General features: G+C 38.3%; 1 protein-coding gene across 1 annotated transcript in view; it reads left to right on the top strand.

Annotated features, from left to right (window-relative positions):
* LOC126190681 (transcription initiation factor TFIID subunit 6) overlaps window positions 1-21623 on the top strand; it is a 137348-nt gene extending 115725 nt beyond the window's left edge. The window contains exons 9-12 of the mRNA XM_049931139.1: window positions 2107-2323; window positions 6892-7013; window positions 11736-11927; window positions 20759-21623. Of these exons, the coding sequence (XP_049787096.1) occupies window positions 2107-2323; window positions 6892-7013; window positions 11736-11927; window positions 20759-20860 (633 nt within the window). The 3' untranslated portion in view covers window positions 20861-21623. The remainder of the gene's footprint in view (window positions 1-2106; window positions 2324-6891; window positions 7014-11735; window positions 11928-20758) is intronic.
* Window positions 21624-23274: the final 1651 nt, after the last annotated feature.

The following is a 23274-nucleotide window of genomic DNA, read 5'->3' as shown; positions in this document are numbered from 1 at the left end:
CTTTGCACTGTACAAACAACAAAGACACAGTAGTAAAGATAAAATACATTATTTTGAACTTGCCCCTGCTTTAAAAAAAGTCAGGTAATTTGGCTTGTTTCACTTTTTGTGCATTAAATGTATAAACCTCATTTTGCAAACTTATTTTTGATTTCGGATCTTTTTCACTACAAGTTTTCACATTGATGTAATGCCTGCACACATCAATTGCACTTTACTCAGTTTAGATGTTTTCAGATTCAAGTCATCACTGTCACTTGAAGCTGGTCCACCTTCTTGATCGTCACCACATTGTTGACACACATCCTGTAGTTCTGCACACATGGTGAGATTATGCAAAATGTACAAAACTGTCGAAATATGCACCCTTTAATAGAGCTAGTCCATTACCAGACAAGACTTCGCCACCATCATCATCATCATCATCAGTGGCAGGCCCTTCCACTAAGGCACCAGCTTTACAGGAACAGTTGTTGATTACGGAGGATGACACCAGCTGCCAGGCACCCAAAGTAAATTCCATGGCTTGATGTAAGTTAATGGAGAGATTTTCATTTCCTGCATGAGTCAGTGCTATCAAATATTGAACAAGTTTTTTTTTCTATAATGAACTTTGAAATTTCCTTTAATGCCCAAATCAACTGGCTGTAGAACACTGGCGTAGTTTGGAGGGAAACATTCCACTCAAACATTTTCCAAAAGCTAGTGAGTGGATGTACTGCTCATCGATCCATACGAAGATGAGTCCTCTTTTTTTTTTTCATTTTCATTCCAATGTCCAGTTTTTTAACCATTGTTCCATTAATATCATAGTCATCCAAGAGTTTTTATTGGGTTTGTATTCCATCAATTTCATATTTACACCTTTTAAACACCTTGGATTGTTAAGATTTTCCTATCACAAGTGGGGGAGGTTTATCAGGTCCATCTGTATGTGTGGCGAGGAGAAGTGTCATATGAATTTTAACTTTCTTCCCTACATGGCATGTCTCAACCTTTTCAGCTGTTGTACTAGAAAGCAGATCGTAGAATAGACCGGCCTTGTCAAAGTTGTGAAAGATTTGAGGCGACCTTAAGATACCTGGCAGAACCACCTCAATCCAGTGTTGCACTGTGACCTTGTACACAGCTTTTGATTCACCAGAAATTGTTCTCCATGTTATACCACAATGATCTTTAAATACTTTTAACCATCTTGATGGAGCCTTGAAATCAGCTGTGATGTTCATATTTCTAGCTAAGTCTATCACTTTTGCTTTCAGCAAGTCACCAGTGATTGGTAGAGCTGCAGCACATTTTTTCTGGAACCATGTAAAAATTGCCTTTTCCAAATCTACGTATCTCACTTCTTGCTGATGGCTATGTTTTATCAATTTTGCACCGAATTTTAAAAACTCATTCATACTGTGTTTTTGTCTGATGTCTGTACATAGTGTGGTATAGGCAGTTCCTGAGTCGGAAGCAATTTCAGATTTTGTTTTGTGTGTATTAGCATCCACCTCTTGTATGAATTTTACTTTCTGATCTAGCGAGTAACTTTTGCTTTTTCTGTTCCCCATAGCTGATTGAAAGTGACTCAATCATCGAACAACTGTTCAACAACAAAAATTAGCTGATAACTTTTAACTTCTCAATTGATATCATGAAAGGAACTCTCCTATTGAAAACAGCAGTGCTAGGATTGTCTTTGTTTCCATGCTGCCCACTTTGGTTAATTTGTGTCTGTCCCTTGTCTTCATGGTGCCGCCTGTATTTTCAAATGACAGTGCTCATTACATTTAGGCAAAACTCAGTTTATTTCACTGTAATTTGATACGTATAATAATGAATTATGTAAAAATGCATTTCGTATATATAATGATTCACGTAATACCTTTTTCAGTTATACATGTATAAATACGACTTTCACAGAACAGAGTTATGCATTAATCAGGTTCAACTGTAAATAATTGCTGAATGTCAAGAAAGCATTTCTTTTCTTTGTTATATTGTCACTTTCTACAAAGCTCAAGCAGTCTGATATAGTTAATAGTCTGTGTATTACATGAGCTCTTGTTTCTTTCATGTGTGTGTCGTATACTCTAGTATTTTAATTTGTGTGTACAGAAAGTGCTGACACCGCTTCTTAAGGGACTCAGGCAGCCTCCTGATGTACTAGATGAATATCGGGCAGAATTTGGATACCTAGGGCCTGCCCTACATGCAGCTGTTACCAAAGCGAGGACGCAGCCACAGCCATGTCTCACAACTTCCACTGCTGTTACTACAGCAACCCCTGGTAGTTTGCAGCCTCCTCGTCCTACACCAGCACTGGTTCAAGCAGGTAATGTTAAACCAGTTCCAAGATGACCATATTATCAGGTAAAGCAAACTGAAGATGTGGCCATAGTGGCAATACTTTTATGTTATGACCGAGAAAAAGAAAGTCTCCAGTAGTCTTATAAGTTGAATGCTGTTACACATGCTAGAAAAGGCTTCAGCTGTTCAGTATATTTTTCTTACAGCAGCTGTTGCACAATACTTTGCTGGCAGTATCCATAGAACTACCTTCCACAATGATATTGCCCCCTTCTTCTGCTGAGTCTGTTGATTGTCAGTTCCCATTTCAGTGACAGGTGAATATGATAGTGCATCATTTGAATCCGTGCAAGGCTGATAGTATTATATTTTCAATTTTTTCATCCATCAAATACTTTTTAATGTGACAGTTTTTTAATGTTACAGCAACAAAGGCATCATATCTGTTTCTTACACAATTTTTATATTTCCCTTTTATGTGTGTGTAGGAGTTAATCCTGGAACAAGTTACATCTTTATGTATTTAAAAAAATTGCTGTCCATTTGTGAATGATAGCCTGGAATTTTGATTTTTGAGTCATATGTGAGATGTGACTTCCAGGACAAAATGTGTATCACTGCCTGGATGCACAATAATTAAACATTGACCACCACTTTAGTTTAGCAATGTGCTTCACTCACTGTCACTTTACCAACATTTATTCATTGTGTAAAGTGTATTAATCCAAAATTCTTTTAATTAAGTGCTGACCACTTTAATGTTAGTGCTTTTTTTTAAAAATAAGAGTCTGATGTAATATGCCCTTTTTTTTTGCAAAAATTTTCTCTAATTTTCACTTGGACTAGCATTCTGGCACCTCTTGAAACAAAATTCCACAAACAGAACAATTGTGATCAGATTTCTTGCTAGCTTCGGAAGTCCATTTCTGTGTGTCTAAAGTGTGACATTTTTGCAAAGTTAGTATGTCATTGTATTGTTTATAATCTTTCAAATATTGCAGCCTTATATTTATCCACATCATCAGTGGAATATATATTATATGCAGTTTGCTTATTCTTCTTTAGCATAGATACCTGAATCCCACTCTTCATTTACATTTACATCTGTACCACTGTGAAGTGTATGGCAGAGGGTACACCCCACTGTACCAGTTATTAGGTCTTTTTCATGTGCCACTCACATATGGAGTGCGGGAAAAACAATTGTTTAAATGTGTACTGTAATTAATCTAATCTTATCCTTTTGATCCATTTGGGAGCAGTATGTGCCCGGTTTTAGTAATTTTCCTAGCAGTCATCATTTAAAACCAGTTCCTGAAACTTTGTTAGCAGACTTTCTCAGGATAGTTTCCATCTATCTTCAAGGGTCTGCCAGTTCAGTTCTTTTGACATCTCTGTGGCACACTCCGACAGGTCAGACGAACCTGTGACCATTTGTGCTGCCATTCTCTGTATACATTCAATATCCGCCACTAGTCCTATTTGGTACGGGTCCCACACACTTCAGCAATATTCTAGGATGGGTCGCTTGAGTGATGTGTAAGCAATCTCCTTTGTAGACTGATTTCATTTCCCTAGTATTCTATCAATAAACCAAAGCTGCTTCCTGTGAAGTGCACAATTTCACATTTTTGAACATTTAAAGCAAGCTGCCACTCATTGCAGCACTTTGAAATCTTTTCAAGGTCTGACTGACTGAATATTTGACAGCTTTGTTCAGACTGTACTTTGTTGTAGATAACAAATCATTTGGAAAAAGTCTGATGTTACTGTTAATGTTTGCTGCAACATCTTTAATGTACAACATGAACAGCAAGTGACCCAACACATTTCCATGGGATAGACCCAAAGTTACCTCTACTTCTGTTGATGGCGCTCCATCTAAGATAACATGCTGCATCCTCGCTACCAGGAAATCTTCAGTGCAGTCACATATTTCGTCTGATACCCCATATGATTGTACTTTTGATAATAAGCGTAGGTATGGTACTGAGTCACATGCTTTTCAGAAATCAAGAAATACTGCACCTACCTGACTGCCGTGATCTATGGCTTTCAGGATGTCATGTGAGAAAAATGTGAGTTGGGTATCATATGGTCAATGTTTTCAAAATCCATGCTGTTTGGCATGGAGGAGGTCATTCTCTTCGAGATTTCTCATTGTTTGAATTCAGAATATGTTCTAAAATACTACAAAAAATTAATGTCAAGGATCTTGTCCTTTCTTTCATAATTTGCCCAACATTAACTTACTTTCACAGTTTGCTGAGATATTCCATTGCCATTTCAATTAATGATTTGTTCCTTCTCATTATCAATTACTTTAAAAATGGTAATAGTAAGCCACCTTCCCTGCCCTCAAAAGACATTTTCCATGATCAATTTCAATGCTGCACTGTGAGATAACAAAATGAATTACTTTGAACTGTAATACGGCTGTACCTGGTCATATGACCAAATTTGTTCCTGCTACAGCCAAGTTTATGGTTTGCTTTGTTGAGTAATTAGATAAAATCGCATAAATATACAACTCTGACACAATATCAGATCCTTTTCCATTGAAATCATATGGTTTATTGATTTTTATGGATATTACTTCATTTGTTTAGTACCTGTTGATAGTATATGAAGTTGTTGCTGTTATTGTGCTGATTTGATAACTTGTGCAGAGGTGTGTTACTTAAATATACAAGCTTCTATTCTCACAGTGCAAAATTAGCCAGATAATGCATGATGTGTAAAACAGTGCACATTTACAATATGCTGCCTTGTGGATGATATGAACATTGTGACATCAAAACATTGGTACCTTTTAAGTTCAGTTCCCTCATCTTATTGGAAGCTATTACAGTTCACTACTATACTCATATCTGGGAGGAAAGTGACTCAATTTCCCATTCGCCACCTAGATTTGAGTATTCCAGGATGGTTCCTTTTCAGAGGGACAACCGATTTCCTTCTGAAAAATGAGCTTGTGATAATGACCTTATTGATGAACCATTAAAAACCTAATCTTCTTTTCTGTGGTGAATGTGTTTTCAAGCTAATCCCTTTTTTTTCAGTCAAACAAATTAGAAAGGTGGAAGTTTGTAATCTTCATTATTTGGTAATGTCTTGAAACTGCTTTACTTTAACAGTAGGTGCTTTTTCACTGTGGTCGTCACTAGATATTCAGTGGACCACACATGTTGTCTCCTGCAAGAAATCACTGTGTATTACAAACTATAACTGGAGAAAAGTAAATCTCGGCTGATTTCTTTTTCTTGGGGGGGGGGGGGGGGGGGGGGCAAAGCATGTAGCTAGACAGTTTGTGATAACATAGTACACATTATACAGTACTTTAGGTCCATTAATGATCAGTGGACAGACTCTGTGCTACAGCCAGTCACATTTAAGTGCAGCAACAATTTGTTAGCATTACGGATGTGCTTTCTGCCCAAATGAGTCAACTACATGTGCCCCCTCTGTCTAACATCCCGACTGCACCTAGCTGCACTACTCTGTCCCCAGCATGTTCCTCCCATAAACAGCACAACAGCACATTCCTGTCCCCTACCCCTACCATGGTATTCCTCTTTCTCCTCTCCCACAGCCTCTTTCTTATCCCCCACCCAGATTGCCTCTCCCATCATGCGCAGTTGCTTGCACTCTGGTTTGCTCACATTCTGGCCTCAGTGGACAGAGACAATGGTCATACACTACTGGCCATTAAAATTGCTACACCACAAAAATGACGTGCAACAGACGCGAAATTTAACCGACAGGAAGAAGAGCTGTGATATGCAAATGATTAGCTTTTCAGAGCATTCACACAAGGTTGGCGCTGGTGACGACACCTACAACGTGCTGACATGAGGAAAGTTTCCAACCGATTTCTCATACACAAACAGCAGTTGACCGGCGTTGGCTGGCGAAATGTTGTTGTGATACCTCGTGTAAGGAGGAGAAATGCACGACTGCATGTTGCAGGTCCTGTACGGGGCCTTTCTGGATACAGAAAATGTTCGACTGCTGCCCTGGCCAGCACATTCTCCAGATCTCTCACCAATTGAAAACATGTGGTCAATGGTGGCCGAGCAACTGGCTCGTCACAATACGCCAGTCACTACTCTTGATGAACTGTGGTATCATGTTGAAGCTGCATGGGCAGCTGTACCTGTACACGCCATCCAAGCTCTGTTTGACTCAGTGCCCAGGCGTATCAAGGCCATTATTACAGCCAGAGGTGGTTGTTCTGGGTACTGATTTCTCAGGATCTATGCACCCAAATTGCGTGAAAATGTAATCGTATGTCAGTTCTAGCATAATATATTTGTCCAATGAATACCTGTTTATCATCACATTTCTTCTTGGTGTAGCAATTTTAATGGCCAGTAGTGTAAGTGTGTGAGTTGTGCTTTTTTTTTTTTTGTGTGTGTGTGTGTGTGTGTGTGTGTGTGTGTGTGTGTGTGTGTGTGTGTCGCATGTTTAGCAGCCTTTTTGTTGTGCCTGTTTACAACTCAAGATTTCCACTATGTTGTGTGTAACAATCTAACCTTTTCATAATATTGTATGTGTGATTTGTTAATTCAATAACTACATTTAATGTTTCAGGAAACACACAGCAAGGCAGAACATTTGTGGTTGGTGGAGCATCTGCAAACAGACCTGTTGTAACTCCTAACACTGGTTCAAAATATGTCATTGTGACATCTCGTCCACCAACACCAAGTCAGGTAATTGAAGACTTTAAAAAGATGCAAATACCTTAAAGACTATAAACAAAATATGTACCTGTAGTAGGTTATCCTGTTGGTATACATCTGTGTTCATGTAGTTTTGTTTTTAGTTATTTCACTGTGGCTTTCCACCTTCATTTGTCAGTGCTGTAATTTTTTTATGATCCAAACTGAATGTTAATACATCATCTTGCAAAAGAACATTATTTGTATTCCCATCATATTGTGTCAATTTTGTAAACTGCTTTCATTACCAAGACAACTGCAAATCAATATTATTGCTTTGAATATGTGTTTATTCTTGGAATTTTTCTTTACATCTTCTTACAAGTATTGTCCCAGAAAAGAATGAAAACTTCTAAAATAACTTTCAATTTTTAAAAGGCAATAAACCACTAGACAAGCGGAGAAAGATGAGAGCCAAAGTTCTGCTTTAGCTATCTAGAGATTGCTTACCAAGAGTGCATTGCAGTAGCAGAAAAATATTTATTATAAATAAAGGTATTTGTTGTATTCATCAAATACACTTTGTGTCAACATAAATGCTGCTAGAAGACACTCATATACCATTGAAAGCAGCAGTTATGAGTTGGCTTGCTAGCAAGCAGCAAGTATACAGGCTCGGCACAGGGCTAAAGATGGTTAGGCAACATCTATGGCAAAAAGATGGCTACACAGATTAGCAATAATTAATAGAAAATTTAAACTGTAACTGTAGTATGAAGACAGTGTTTGGCAAGGAATAATTGTTCACTTGCATTGATCTGTCTTCAACCCTGGTCGAGTCATGACTCCAGTGATCGATAACTACTGTCACATGTAGAATGTCTAGTTTGACCCTTCTGTAGATGTGGTCCTGATGCCGTCTTGAGGTACTGGTGATATTGTTGTATATTGACTGAGTGGAGCCATGAATCTCCCCATATCTGTATTTGAGGATGTATGTCCACATGTATAGCTGTTTCATACCTTCTGGAGGACACACCAACCCTACCCTGGGCATTTTTCATTAGCTTCATGCTTCCCAGTGGTTATCAAAGTGTGTATTACGATAGGTGCACTCATGTTACTGCCTCTGACATTTGCCTAAGAAAAACCATACTCAAAACTTGGGTGAGGGGGCGGTTGGTCAAACTTATTTGCCACATCGACACCCAGGTCTGTGTCTGTAGGGTGAGGTGCGAAGTGGATCTCCACTGTGACAACATTTATTTGCCGCAGCTGCCCCCCCCCCCCCCCCCCCCCCCCCTGCATGTCACAAAATCAAGAGCAACTTCTGGCTGCAAATATAGGTCCTCAAGACCATTGGCAGATCTTAGTCGTATGAGCCTATAAAAGAAAGAAACCGAGGAATTCCATCTATATATGCATGGGATCAGTGTGGCTTCATTTGGTTTCTGTGTCACATTGTGACATTATTATTAATTTGGAGACTGTACTTTGTTTCTGAGTGTTGTATCACTTTGACTGGAACCCATGATACCTTTACAGTATGGTAATGAGAGCTTGATGGTTGCAAAACTTTGTTCTTGCATGTTGTGTATGTTTGGTCTGTGGACGCAGAAGTACATTTACAGTAATGTACATTACAGTCTTTCTTGCTATTTTTGGCTGGTGGTTTTGTATCATGCAGAGTGCCTCTGTGCCGTGAAAGAAAAATTAAGAACGCATTATCTCTGTTGTACTGATGTGTTAGCTTTGTCATGTGACAAAGGTGCAATGGTACAATTTGAAATGTGATATCCCATTTTGTGCACAGAAAAGTTGGAACTCTTGTAACAAAAACTGAGTGCCATTGTCCGTAACTAATGATTTCAGCAACCCTTTGATCAAGAATATTCTAGACAAAGCTTGGATTGTTTTCAGAGACATTATAGATGACATCTGCATCACATATGAAAATTTAGGACTATTGACATTCAACCAGTAGCTTCCCAAAATTGGTTCAGCATAGTCTTTAAGTAAACATGACTAGGGTCCCAATGCCTGTGATAACGGAAAATATTGACGTGGTTGAACTGACTGGTATTTCTGTGATAAGAGGCATTTATATCCAGCATCACTTCTAATAATTTATCAGAGTTTTTCCAATGGCAATGCTTTCTGGCAATGTGTTTGGTACGTGTGATGGCCCAGTGGTATTGATGGCATTTGAAGCACTTCCAGTTTGAGTACTTTGAGACTCACCACTTGTTTCTTACTAATTCTGAATGTACCAGAATGACATCTTTGTAGACATGGAGAGCATGTCACCTGCCACTATGATTTAATTTCTGGTTGACTGATTCATACGACACAGTGTAACATTTTGTAACATTGTAATTAACATTAAAACCAATCTAAAAAGAGCAATATGTAGAGGGTTATCATTGACATAATTAAACTCTTGAAGTGTTTTGATTGGCTCTTAATTTGATAACAGATAACTACCAACCAAATATAAGTGGCTATAAAAAAATATGATACACTACTAAGCCTTCAAAAATAATACTCCATACGCGTCTGTCATACACTTATTCAACAGAAGTTGTAAGTAGACATTTTGCAGCATGACTTCATTGTAGAAATCAGTCAATGAATTACTTTTATTTGGTCATAATTGGCTAAAGAGAAATTACACATATTAAATTTCACGTAAACTGGCAGTTAAATGTTCAAAATGCATGGGTCATCTGCCAGGAAACATCATTTGTAATTATATCTGTGTATTATGAGCATTGTAGTTCAACACATTTGTATCTCCCTACCATTGCACTCTGCCATCTGTTGCACCACAGACCACAATGTATTGTTTATATGTAACAGAGCAAGCAACCACCCAGTGTCCTGATTTTTTGAGTGAAATGCAGCTACCTAATTCCTTGTCGCCTGTGAGCACCATCATTAATCCACAGACAATATTACTGTGAGCTGTGCTGCGTGCAGTATGACATAGCAGTTAGCATCACTTGCTGGACGGCTGCATGTTGCCAGCTCAAATCCAGTCACCAACAAATATTTTTTATTTCGTATTTATCATTTCTGGAAGGTTCTCAATATTTCATATGTTTTTTTACTGTAGCATATTTGACATTTGTATAAATAGCAGTCTTCTCCCCCAGGAGGCAGGTCTGTTATGTTTTACAGTGGTGCCCACAATAAACATGCTTTCAGTGATAAATGGTGAACTTCATTGATGACTCTGCTTTAGGATTTAGACTTGACTGTGGGGGGTCGGAGACCAGTTGATTCTAAGACAGCAGCAAGTTGGCTGCACATCAGGCACCCATCAGGGTTTTCTGGAGGCACTAGTCAGGACCTGATGAAATGGCTGAAAGGATTCAACTGAGTCGTCAAATATAGCATACGGGATGACGTGATGTGTTTTTCAAATTGTACTTTTTCTTGGATGGCACAGGCTGGCAATGGTTCAAGAACAGCGAAGGGAAGTTTGTATCTGGAACAAATTCCAGGCCAAATTGAAGAAAACATTTGGTAACAATCAGCAGCAACAAGAGTATGCAGATGACGACGCGATAATGAGAGAAGCGAGAGAGTAAGATACAGTGCCGGCACATAACTTACTGCTGTTGAAGAACATAAATGGAGCTGCTGAGCTTAACGTCCCCATCTGATGGATGGATCAACATAAACAGTGTCACATGCCCTCACTTTATGAGAGGTTTGGGATATAATCCATGGCTTCAGTACAAAGACTAGTGATCAGGAACTTCATGCCACTGAGTTGAATGCCACCACACAGGAGTGCTCTAGGGACCTCAGTTGTGGATTCAGGTGTACATGCAGCATGTTTCGGCCCTAAGCCACATTGTGCATCTGAATATGACAGAAGCTGAGAGGATCTCATGGTTAATAACAGGAGTCACAGAAAACATGTAGCAAGCTTTTTTGGTAAATGATGTCACTACAGACCATCTGTAATGACATCATTGTTGACGGGACATTAAACCCTGACCTTCCTTCCTTACAACAAAGGAATTCATCAAATGCTGTCAGCTTATGGAGGAAATCCAACAATAGAAAAGAAGAGATAGTCAAAAGAGGTATGACCAACTCCTGAGTATGGTCCCTATGCAGTTGTGGGAGATCACCGTGACCTTGCCTCTCTTCGAAAACAAGTTGGTAAGAGAAGAGATACAGCAGTTTATGGCAGCCAGAAATGTTGGACTGAGTACACAAGAGATCAGCCCTGAATGTCAATCCCAAAAGTTAGGAAGAAATAAAGAGTGTTGAATAAGAGATTAATTGATTGATGATTTTAAAAATGTATCTTTACCCTATAAATATTTGAAAACAATGACTTATACGAATAAAATATCACAAAGTATGCACTTGAAATGTCTCATTTATCAGAATTTATTGAAACTTTACTGTACAATTTCTCAACTTGCCTCTTATGTTTGTTTACAGCCGAGGCCTTCAAGCATATGGAACACAATCATTTTATTGACAGTTTAGACTCCATTTTCTCTAGATTTTACTTTAACTTACATCTTGTCTCGTCATCACTTGTTATAATACTTTTTATTTCATCAAACAGTAAACTGTGCTTGTGTGAATGATTTTCTCTGAAGTTTCTCATTGTTCTGTATTGGTACCATTTTTTAAAAAATGGGTAAACTGTATAACTGACTTTTCAGACATTACAGTTACCAAGTATATTGTCATTTGGAATCACACTCTCTGATTCGCTTAATGATTTTATTCTTTTCACAATAGACTCTACAGACCTGCGGAGCACCTTCCAATCCTGGAGCCACAGTAGTTAAGTTTGTGACATCAGCACAAGCAGTAACTACACAGAAGGTGGTTACTGCATCATCAGGAAGCTCTCAGATGACAAAGTTGGTTGTAGTTTCAATGACAAATTCTGGACAAACTTCAAGTAACAGCTCAACTCTTGTGACACAGGTAATCCTTGTTACATTATCTAAACTCTTAAAATCTGAACACATTTCCTTAGCTGTCAGAGTACTGAGAAGTTGGAAGACTTCATTGTAATTAACTTATTTGTATAAAGGTGACTCAGTAAATAAGTTGGATTACAGGGATAGTGACATCAGCACTAAGATACCAGCCTGAAATATCTTTTCTTTTCAACACACTCCCCTGCACATGTAAACAGTTATCCCATCATCTGACAAAACTTTGAAAGCCTATGCTGTACCACCTGTTGCATAACAGTGACCCTCTTGGGCTATAGCCTCATTGTCTTCAAAGTGTTACTCTATCAGATGGTTGTTCGGGGCCCCAGACACCTGAAAAACACTGGTGGCCAAACTGTGGCTGGGTGGTGGACATTCCCAATGTTCTCTATTGAATGTTTGCAGTAGCGTGATTTTGTCTTGTTGTGTGAGGGCATGCTGTTAGTAGAACCAGGTTTATTGCAGTGTATGCCCTGTTGTAGTTCCCACAAAGTGTTACAGTAAGATGAATACTGACAGAATTTGAGCAATATGACTCCCTGCATATCCAAAACAGAGTAACCATAACTTTATCTGTTGATGGAAGCTGCATGAACTACTACTGATTCTCTTGTTATCCCCCCTTCCCCATACTACATCTTTCTGTAAAATCCAGTTTTTACCATATACAGTATGCATTTCACAATGGATATCCTCTGTGGATAGTCCTTTGTCCCGCCAAAATCATTCAGCTATTGTGCACACTACTAATCTGGTGCACTCCTTTAGCACGTCTTCCACTTTGCACTGACAACAGTTGTCTAATAATTGACTGTGGGGTACTACCACATTCTTGAAGCACAGAGATGTGAAGTTTTACAATTACATACATTTCTCATGTGTCAGTCAATAAAATGATTGCATTACATTCCCTTAAGGGGATCTCACATCAGAAAATCATATGTGTGTATCTGTGAGAAGAATGTGTGAAAATTTCTCGACCCAACAGTGAAAAGATTTGTTTTGTCATACAAAAATGCACTTAATTTTTAGTGCAGTTGTGGTTTTTGTGTTGAACTTTGTCCAACAATTTTTCAGATACTTCATTACACCACTGACATTAAATTCTTGCATGTCTGAAAAATACGTATTTGTAGCTCCCACATCTTCATTGTATGGTAAATGTTCTTCATTGCATGGCAAATGTTTTCCAGTGACAATTTCTTTAGATGTTGGAATATGTGCTATGCCAAATCTACCGTATTTACTTGAATCTAAGCCGCACCTGAAAAATGAGACTCGAAATAAAGGGAAAAAATATTTCCCGAATCTAAGCCGCACCTAAAATTTGAGGCTCGAAATTCAAGGGGAGAGAAAAGTTTTAGGGCGCACCTCCAAATCGAAACAAAGTTGGTCCATTGTAATATGAGACACAATTTAGATCGAATGAAAGACGATACAGCTACAGTAGTTTGGTTCAAGTCGTAAGCTTAGCAGTTAAGCTTTACCAGGTAGCCATTGCTATGCGTCAGGCGCTCCGTCCGTATTTATACGGGTACCCTTCCTTTTTCACGTGCTTCGTCTGGTTTGAATTGATTTCTTATTTTGCTTTGATCTGATAAGTGCCATTTTCTTTGTTATAGGTGTTTACGTCACTCTAAGCTGAAAATGCATTACTGTACTGTGTCATGCATTGTTTGTCGCATTCTGATAGTGCGTGTTTACGGCCTGTCACCGCTCGCGGCATGACTTGCTTTTGTGCGCGCTACCGCTGCTTAAAAAAAAAAAAAGAGGAATCGTCTCATTAGCGAAACAATGGCAAGAGACTGATATTTGTTGTTACTTACACTGCTGCTTTCTTTGATAATGATCAACAGGAACCAAATAATAGACCGCGTATGATAGAACATGTTCTGAACGAGAGTTAGGCGCAAATTTTTCTCCGTTTGAAAATCTTTGCGGCCGCTTCTTTAGTACAGAAATTAGTCATCTTACATTTAAAATCTAGTCAGTTGCCCTGCTTCATTTCTGACTATATCACTATTAGGCATAAGAATAATACGAATATAAACATGACACGATACGTATATTCTTCCGCGTTTGCTGTTGTCTCACTTTAGTTTCATAGTTTATTAGGCAGACAGGATTTAAATGAGATAGCAGCGAACACGAAAGAATACATGGCAAAATGTTTATATTCGTATTATTCTTATGGTGAAGAGGATACTGCATGTGATTCACATTTCATCAGGTTCCTATTAGCAACCATCTCTTCTCACAGGTAGGAAAAAACTCGGAACGTAGAGTTGGCCATATTGACAAACATCCCTAACAGTCTTGCCAGTCGGATTTTCGTAGTACATTGAAATTCTGCTACACTCGAAGATGAACAATACGGAATTTGTATTTACTTCGTTGGATAATGTATGAAAATGCAGTGGTCGAAACTCGGGGCGGAGAAAAAAAAGAAAGGTTTTGGCGCCAGTATTTATCTTTGTGCCCACAAAGCATGCTTGTGTAGTGCTACATATACGACGGCAGAAGTTAGTTGTGGCGGCACCTACCAAAATTTTTCAGAACTTCCGCTTGCTTTGCACACGATTCTAAGCCGCAGGCGGTTTTTTGGATTACAAAAACCGGGAAAAAAAGTGCGGCTTAGATTCGAGTAAATACGGTAGTGAAGAGTGTAGACATTTCAACAATTTGTGGTTAGGTGCAGTGATCTGAAGAAAGATATAACTTTTCACTTTGTACATAATTCAGGGCTCTTCTCAGATACTATTTGAGTAAGTGCATTTTTGTATGACAAAACAAATCTTTTCACTGTTGGGTCGAGAAATTTTCACACATTCTTCTCATAGATACAGACATATGATTTTCTAATGTGAGATTCCCTTAAGGGAATGTAATGCAATCATTTTCTTGACTGACACATGAGAAATGTATTTAAGAAAAGAGTAGGAGAGTATTATTTACCAGTTATTGTGACTCTAGAAATTTTCCCAGTGTACCAAATACTTGATTTTATGGGAGTGCAACTGATCATCATTTACTGTTCTACTGTGCTCAATATTTGCTCTGGGCACATGTGAGACAGTTCCAGTTGAGCTGTCAATGACTGACATTCTTTACCAACATCACACAATATGTAAGTGAGCAGTATGCGTTTTGTGTTTGTGCTCTTAATGTAAGTGCAAGACCTCAAGGGCAGACTGCTTATCTTAGCTGTCTGGTGGGTTGTCAGTTTCTGTGGTCTTCTGTTGTCTTTGCTGAAAAGACTGTGGAAATAATAGGATTCCACACAATATCCATTTTATAGGTATTGTCCTGGTCAATAAGATTTTCTGTCATGCAAATCTCCATGCACTCTTTAATAATGGAATCCCAAAATGAATTAAAAGTAAGCAAAATTGTTGTGTTGTTGTATTCAATAATGCCCGGTGAATGCAAAATATTCAGAAATTGTGGGCTTCATGAGTTATAGTAGGAGAATACAGTGTTGATTTTATGTGGAAAGTTATCCCACAGTGTGTGTGCAGTTTGACCTACATAAGCCATGCCACAGTGGAAGGAAATTTATATACTCTGGCCTTCTGGTATAATAAATCATCCTTCAGCAATTGAAGTTTACAGTTTTAGGTGGTAGACAGGAAAGCACTTTAATTTAAAATTTCTTGAGGATCTTGCCTATCTTGAATGAGGTATACAATTCTCTGTGTCCAATGGCTAGCTTTTTATGTTAGATGATAATACCCTGCTGATCTGCAAACGTAGTATCCATTTTCCTTGAATACAGCTCATAGATGAGCTAGCTTCTAAAGCAAACTCTCAGAATGTCGAGCTCTGAATTCAAGTGTCTTAGGCGCACTCGTGGTTTGTGAGAGATGATGAAAACTTGAAGACGCTAAATATAAATCCTAGTGAGTGGGCTTACAATGAACTTAATGACCTAGAACATCCAAGAGTGATAGAAACAACTTTCCTGTTTCTGTGATAACTTTGATGTTCCTATGAATGGAGTTGAAATGGTGCAAAAACACCATTAATTTGTCCTTTCCAGGGGGTTACACACTCTAAGTTTTATCAACATACATAGAAAAGTTTTTTAAGGCTGTCCCATCCCCATTCCTCAAAATCCACCATAAAAAGTTGAAGCGACGTGGCTTTCCATGGTGATCCCATCAATCTGTTCAGTTACAGACATGACCTATGCATGAATTACATACAAGGCATTAATAAATTTTGCAGTATGAGTAGCTACTGTCAGACTATGACAGCTCACCTGAAAGTGTCAGGCAGATGTTTAGATGAAATATCGCTTGTGAAAGTAAATAATGACTGAATGCACTCTCGAAGTACCACCTAGTTACCAGGTATTGTTTTACCTTTGCATTAATAGCTGGTTAGTAGAATCTCTTTTGCTCCCCAGAAGCCACTATCCTTTTGGCAAATGAAATATACATTGCCATTGTGGTGTTCGGCCACTGGTTTGTAGGCACACCATGAACTGAATCAGAACTACAAACTAATCATTAATATCGTTTTATATTCTTCAACTGATCAATGAAAGAAGGAAGTAGAAAATGTTCATGGAACAACAGGATTACAGCAATATAAGAGGGTAATCCCAAAAGTAAGGTCTCCCTTTTTTTTATAAGTACATATACCTGTTCATTTCTACAATGGTTTACATCAGTTTACAGCTTGAACATTTAGCTATTTTTCGACATAATCACCATTTCTGTCGATGAATTTTTGTAGACGCTGTGACAGTTTTATATGCCCATGTCATACCAGCCCGCCGCCATGCTTTTCAGAAAGTTATGAACCTCTTCTTTCACCTCGTCAATGGAGCTGATTCGCTGGGACCACAATTAATGGTGACAGGTACTGTGACACGCCGAAAAAACTCAAATGGGCAATTCAGAACCAGAGAAGAGGAATGTTGAGCAAGGGTGTGCACATTCTCCATGACAACACTCACGCACACTTCGCTTGGCAAACCGTTGCTCTCCTGCAACAGTTTCAGTGGAATATAATCACTCACCCACCCTATAGTCCTTACTTGGCGCGCAGGGACTGTCACCTGTTCTCTAGGTTAAAAGAACATTTGGCAGGAAAGTGATTCAGCTCCGATGACGAGGTGAAAGAAGAGTTTCATAACTTTGTGAACAGCATAGCGGCGAGCTGGTATGACATGGGCATACAAAAACTGCCACAGCATCTACAAAAATGCATCGACAGAAATGGTGATTATGTCGGAAAATAGCTAAATGTTCAAGCTGTAAACTGATGTAAACCATTGTAGAAATGAACAGGTCTATGTACTTAAAAAAATAAGGAGACCTTACTTTTGGGATTACCCTCATATATCACCTTAGAAATGAAATAAATGGGAAGTGCAGGGCAGATGTGGAGAAATCGAAAAAGAAATGATGGTCAGGAGGACTGACTCATCATATAGAAAAGCCAAAACAACTTTCGATGAAATTAACAGGTAGGGTGATAACATTAAGAGTGCATTTTGGAATTTCGCTGTTAAATGCTGAAGAGAGGATAGGTGGAATGAGAGTACATTGAAGGTCTCTGTGAGTGGGAGGTCTTGTATGATGGCATGATAGAAGAAGAAATTGGAGTTGATATGGAAGACATAGGGGATCCAGTATTAGAGTCAGAATTTAAAAGGACTCTGTTGGGTCATATACGACAGAATGGATGTATAACGTTCTATTAGAATTTCTAAAATCATCAGGAGAAGTGGCAACCAAACAGCTATTCAACTTTTTGCGTTGAATCTGAGAGACTGGTAATGTACCATCAAACTTCTGGAAAAATATCATCCATATAATTTTGAAGATACCTGCAATTGCAGATAAGTGTGAGAAATACACAATCAACTTAACAGCTCATGCATCCTAGCTTTTCACAAGAATACTAAACAGAAAAATGGAAGAAAATTGAGAATCTGTTAGATGACAATCAGTTTCACTGTAAGAAAGGTAAGGACACCGGAGAGGCAGTCCTCACACACACTTGGTAGTGGAAGCAAGACTGAAGAAAAATCGAGACACATTCATAGGATTTGTTGAACTGGAAAAAGCATTTGACATGTAAAATGGTGCAAGATGTTTGAAATTCTGAGAAGAATAGGGGTAAGCTAAAGGAAAAGACATGTAATATACAACATATATGAAGGTTGAATCAAAAGCAATGCCTCCACCTTCATTAATTGGGTTTGGATGGGAATATTTTAATAAATCATACGCAGAAATAATACTTAGAAAGTGATCTTTAATTAACAATATTCACTTTTCCACATAATCAGCAGCCAATTGGATACATTTCTGCCAACGATGAACAAGTTTTCTGAAGCCATCATGGAAGAAGTCGACACTCTGTTTCTGCAACCACAGTCTCACAGTTCTCTCACTGTCTTCATCAGAAGCATAATGATGTCCCCGCAAATTGTCTTTCATCATCGGGAACAGATGGAAGCCAGACGGTGTTAAATCTGGACTGTATGGAGGATTCCATACTGTGGTGAGATTTAGTCTCTGAAGTTTTGCTGAGTTTGCATGTGAAGTGTGTGGTTTGGCATTGTCATGTTACAGGAAAACATTTCCCTTTTCCTTTCGAACCCTTGTTAGTTGCCATTTAAGAGTTTGCAGCATTGTGATGTAACACTCTGAATTTATTGTTGTTCCACGATCAAGGAAATCAACATGGATAACACCGTCTACGTCCAAGAACACTGTAGCTATGATTTTTCCTGCTGAGGGCTGTATCTTGAATTTCTTTTTCTGGGGCGAGTCTTTGTGTCAATATTCCATAGACTGACTCTTCGTCTCCAGGTCGTAATGGTGTACCCACGTTTCGTCTACTGTCACAATTGAATGGAGAAAGGCGTCACCTCTTTTCTCATAACTCGAGAGGAGTTTCTGGCGCTCTCATTTAGGAGTCAGCATGCAGAGTACCCAACATGCACAGATCTTCCAATAGCCAAGCAAAGCAATAATGTGACCCACACCTTCTTGTGAAATGCTGATTGTGCTTGCAGTTTCTCTCTGAGTGATACGATGATCGTCCTGTATCAATCCGTCAACATTTTTTCTTGTGAAACTCGGTGCTTGCTGTCTTAGGATGTCCAATTCTTTGTTTGTCATGCAGGTCAGATGTTCTCGCCTCAACATCTTCAGACTTACTCACCCAGCGTCACACAGTACTCATATCAACACAATCACCATAAACTGCTTTCATTCTGTGATGAATCTTCTTTGGGGTGACACCTTCTGCTGTCAAGAATTCAGTGACTGAATGTTGCTTAAATCGCATTGACCGACCGTCTGCGCAGGGTTCCATACTTTAAACTGTAACAACACAACAGTTCAATTCTAAGGCTTCCTGCCAACTGGAGCTGTAGAGATGATGCTACGGAACAAGCCAGTACCTGTCGCATACCAATGCTGCCAACTGTTGAAGAGTTACGAAGGTGGAGGCATTACTTTTCAGTCAACCTTCATACAAGAACCAAGGGTGGACAATAACGGCGGAAGATCAGGGAAGTAACACTGGAAGATCAGGGAAGAAGTGCTAACATTAAAAAGGGGTGTGAAACAGGGATGCAGTCTTTTGCACATATTGTTCAGTCTGTACATTGAAGAAGCAATGACAGAAATAAAAGAAAGATTCAAGAGTGAGATTAAAATTCATGGTGAAAGGATAACAGTGGTAGGATTTGCTGATCACATTGCTATCCTCAGTGAAAGTGAAGTATTACAGGATCTGTTGAGTTGAATGAACAGTCTAGAGTACAGAGTATGGACTGAGAGTAAACAAAAGGAAGAAATGTAATGAGAAGTAGCACTAATGAGAATAACAAGAAACTTAGCATCAGAATTGGTGATCACTGAGTAGATGAAGCTAAGAAATTCTGCTACTTTGCAAACAAAATAAACAATGACAGATGCAGCAAGGGTGACAGTAAAAGCAGGCTAGCACAGGAAAAGAGAGTATTCCTCACCAAGAGAAGTCTACTTTTATCAAATATGGGCCTCAATTTGAGGAAGAAGTTTCTGAGAATGTATGAACACAGCATTATATGGTAGTGAATCATGGACATTGGGAAAACCAGAAGTGAAGAGAAACTAAGTGTTTGAGATGTGGTGCTACAAAACATATGGGAAACACTGACAAGGTGAAGGGGCAGAATGAGAGGATGTGTGTTAAGACATCAGGGAATAAGTGTCATTGTACTAGATGCAGCTGTAGAGGAAAACACTGCAGGGGAAGACAGAGATTGGAACACATCCACCAAATAATTGGGCATAGTGTGCAAGTAGGCTACTACTATGAGTTGAAGAGGTTATTGCAGGCTGCAACAAACCAGTAAGAAGAAAAAGCAAGTTGTCACTTTGAGTCATGCACAAGATGTACAGCACAATTGTTATCTCTGCCTGTGAAAACAAGGATCTAGGTTAAAGTCCCCTAAGTAGACTTCTCTTGGCCAGAAATACTCTCTTTCATCTGTGACAGATATTCACCACAGTATGTGGTCAAAATTACTTCGTCTCGAGATGTTGCTGATCCTGCTATTTGTTCACATGTGTGTGAGCTTAATTTGTCAATGTCAAATCTATAGCAAGGTAGCATTTATTTAACCAGGGCATAACAATTCTGTCAGATTGATTTTACTTTTTTTCTGTTTACAGTTGTGAAGTACTTTTATGTATTAAAAAACTGAGTTGACATTTTCACATTCATTGAAAAAATCGCATTTTCTCTAATTTTTATTTTGTTGCAGACTCCTTATTACTAATATAGTTGATTGTTTAATTTCAGGCTAGCTCAAACCTTGGAGTGAAGTCTGTGTTCGTGACACAAGGTCAGCAGTCTGTGAAACTTGAATCATCTGTGCCACAAGATGAGCACCACCTCGGTTGACATAAACTGTTTAGCTGGTGAATTTCTCAATTCACCAAAAAAGTTAATCATTTGTACAAAAATGTAAATACATGTAAGAACTTTTTTATTTCAGAAATAAGTGTGAAATTATGGGAAAAAAACTGAGTGTTGCAAGTGGCTTATTTTTAATCTATATCTGCAAAATGATGACAGTGCATTCAAAATTTAAAAGTTGCTGTCACTAATTTCCATTGTTATTGTTTACAAAAAGTGGTCAGATAGCAACATAACCAGTAACTGTCATTTTAGCTATGCAAAGAAAAGTATTGTATCACTGTACATGACGCCAATTTCTTTGATGTTTGTATATATTATCCTGGCACAGTATACACAATGTGAATTAAGTACTTTCCTTGCCTAGCAGAAGTCCCCTCCTCCCTCCCCCAATTGATATTTTGTTTTTGGACTAGTATGCTATTTAAGTCTAAGGAGATGCCACTTTGGGCTGCCTGATCTTTATAACCATGCTCAAAATATTGTACACTGTATCCAGGTGATTTAAATCTTTTCTACTATGCATGTTCTCCTGAAGACAAACATATCTGCATTAAAAGGCAATCATTTTCATAGTAATGGCTTTTATGAGCAATTTTCTCAACCTGGTAGATGGTGAGTAGTCTCCAGGAGACTGTGGTTTCCATCTGCACCTTCATTTTTTTCCTTGGATACTTAACTAGATATTCTTGTAGCTAAACATCTAAGAATATGATAGAGTAAATTAAATACTTTTTATTACATCATTCTCTTTGCTGTACTTTTTGATACATGGATAATTAGCAGTTTCCTTGTGTTCGCCATCATATCATATATGTTCCTGAATATACCATCTTCTTTGTCCTTGTACCTGTAGATGAATGTTTGTGATATTGAAATTGATAGCATTTAAATCGGAAAATAATAAAGACAGCGGAGTGGCAAAAAATGAAAGGGAGTAATATGTGTGCAATTTTCCTCTGCGAAACTAGGTAGACATCATAAACATTTGTTACTCTTACAGAAATAGCTTTCCATTCTAGTCATACTGTTAAGGAAATAGTTTTCTACTGTAATCATTTAGTAGGTGTTGCCCAGTTCAACTCATTCCAAAAAACAGACAAATAAGAAATCAAATGTGAATGTGGTCAACCAAAATGTGCTGATCTTAAGGTTTGCTGAAATGTTCATTGATGCCACTCTCAATGATGATCTCACATGGCTTGGTAATGAAGATATGTAATTACAACAGGACACTACTTCTGTTCCCCAATCTCAGTCCAGCCATAAGCCAAAACTACAGAACTAAGTAATCATCCTTGGGGACAGCCATGGTCGCAGCATTTCTTTCCACATGCTTGCAACATGTTAATGTGCCTGCAGCAGCATTTATTAAGCGTGGTGTGTCACTTGCAGGAATTAATAAACTCGCAGAACTGTCAGAAACAGGTAAGTTGTCTTCCAATGATTTCATTGTACTTTTTGGAGACACACATGATAATTACAAGAATGAAATCTCCGTAGCCATTCAGGATTCGAAGCAATGTTAGGGTCTGCTGACACACACTAATGTCCTGGTTTTCAACATTCCACACAGCTATGATCTGCCATGGTAGTCCTCTGTTAACCAACAGTTCGAAAATATATGTAAACATTTAAAAAATGTTAGTATGACAAATGTAAATTAACTGGATGCAGATCTCATACTTGCCACGATTCACATTTAAATGTACTGAGTGTAATCTAGTAACCAAGCAATTGCTTTAGATAATAGTAAACAAGCCTCACACACTAAATACTCAGAAAGTAATGTTAGGTTGGGATCAACAATCTCACCAATAATCTCTTTTAGGTTAAATGTGGAGACTGACAGTGTTGACAAAGTCCAAAGTGAACTGCATTCAAACAGGACATATCTCCTTCCCTCTATCTTGTAAACTTCAAGGTACTTTAGCATGTCAACATCAGATCTTAATGTTCAACTAGCAGAAAGCAAAATTTCTGTTCTAAGTAGTAATTAACAGTGGCTAAATGAGAATGAACTACACATATATCTCAGTAATGCTCTTTCAGCAAAATGCCCTAATCTTGACATTAGTAATTTCTGCACTGAGAGTGTATTTGAGGCAGCTGCTATATTATTACCTGGTCCCAAACTAATTGTAGTGCCTATGTACTGTACCTCTGACAGCAACACTGATGTGTGTACAGAGGTATTAGATAGAAAAATCTCCCACTTGCGAAAATACAATCAAAATTAAATTTTACTCTTCGGGGTTATTAATATTGACATCAGGGTTACAACATCCTCGTGTCACACAATATGTTATGTGCAAGTAACAAGCCAGTTATGCCTGGATAATGTTATAATAAATATAGAAAGGAATGTGTGTGACAAAGGGATTTTTAATACTACAAAT

This window comes from Schistocerca cancellata, chromosome 6 (genome assembly GCF_023864275.1).
Source record: "Schistocerca cancellata isolate TAMUIC-IGC-003103 chromosome 6, iqSchCanc2.1, whole genome shotgun sequence".
Lineage (NCBI taxonomy): Eukaryota > Metazoa > Arthropoda > Insecta > Orthoptera > Acrididae > Schistocerca > Schistocerca cancellata.
Note: the sequence above shows the minus strand (reverse complement) of the source record. Positions and strands in the feature narration are given on the sequence as shown.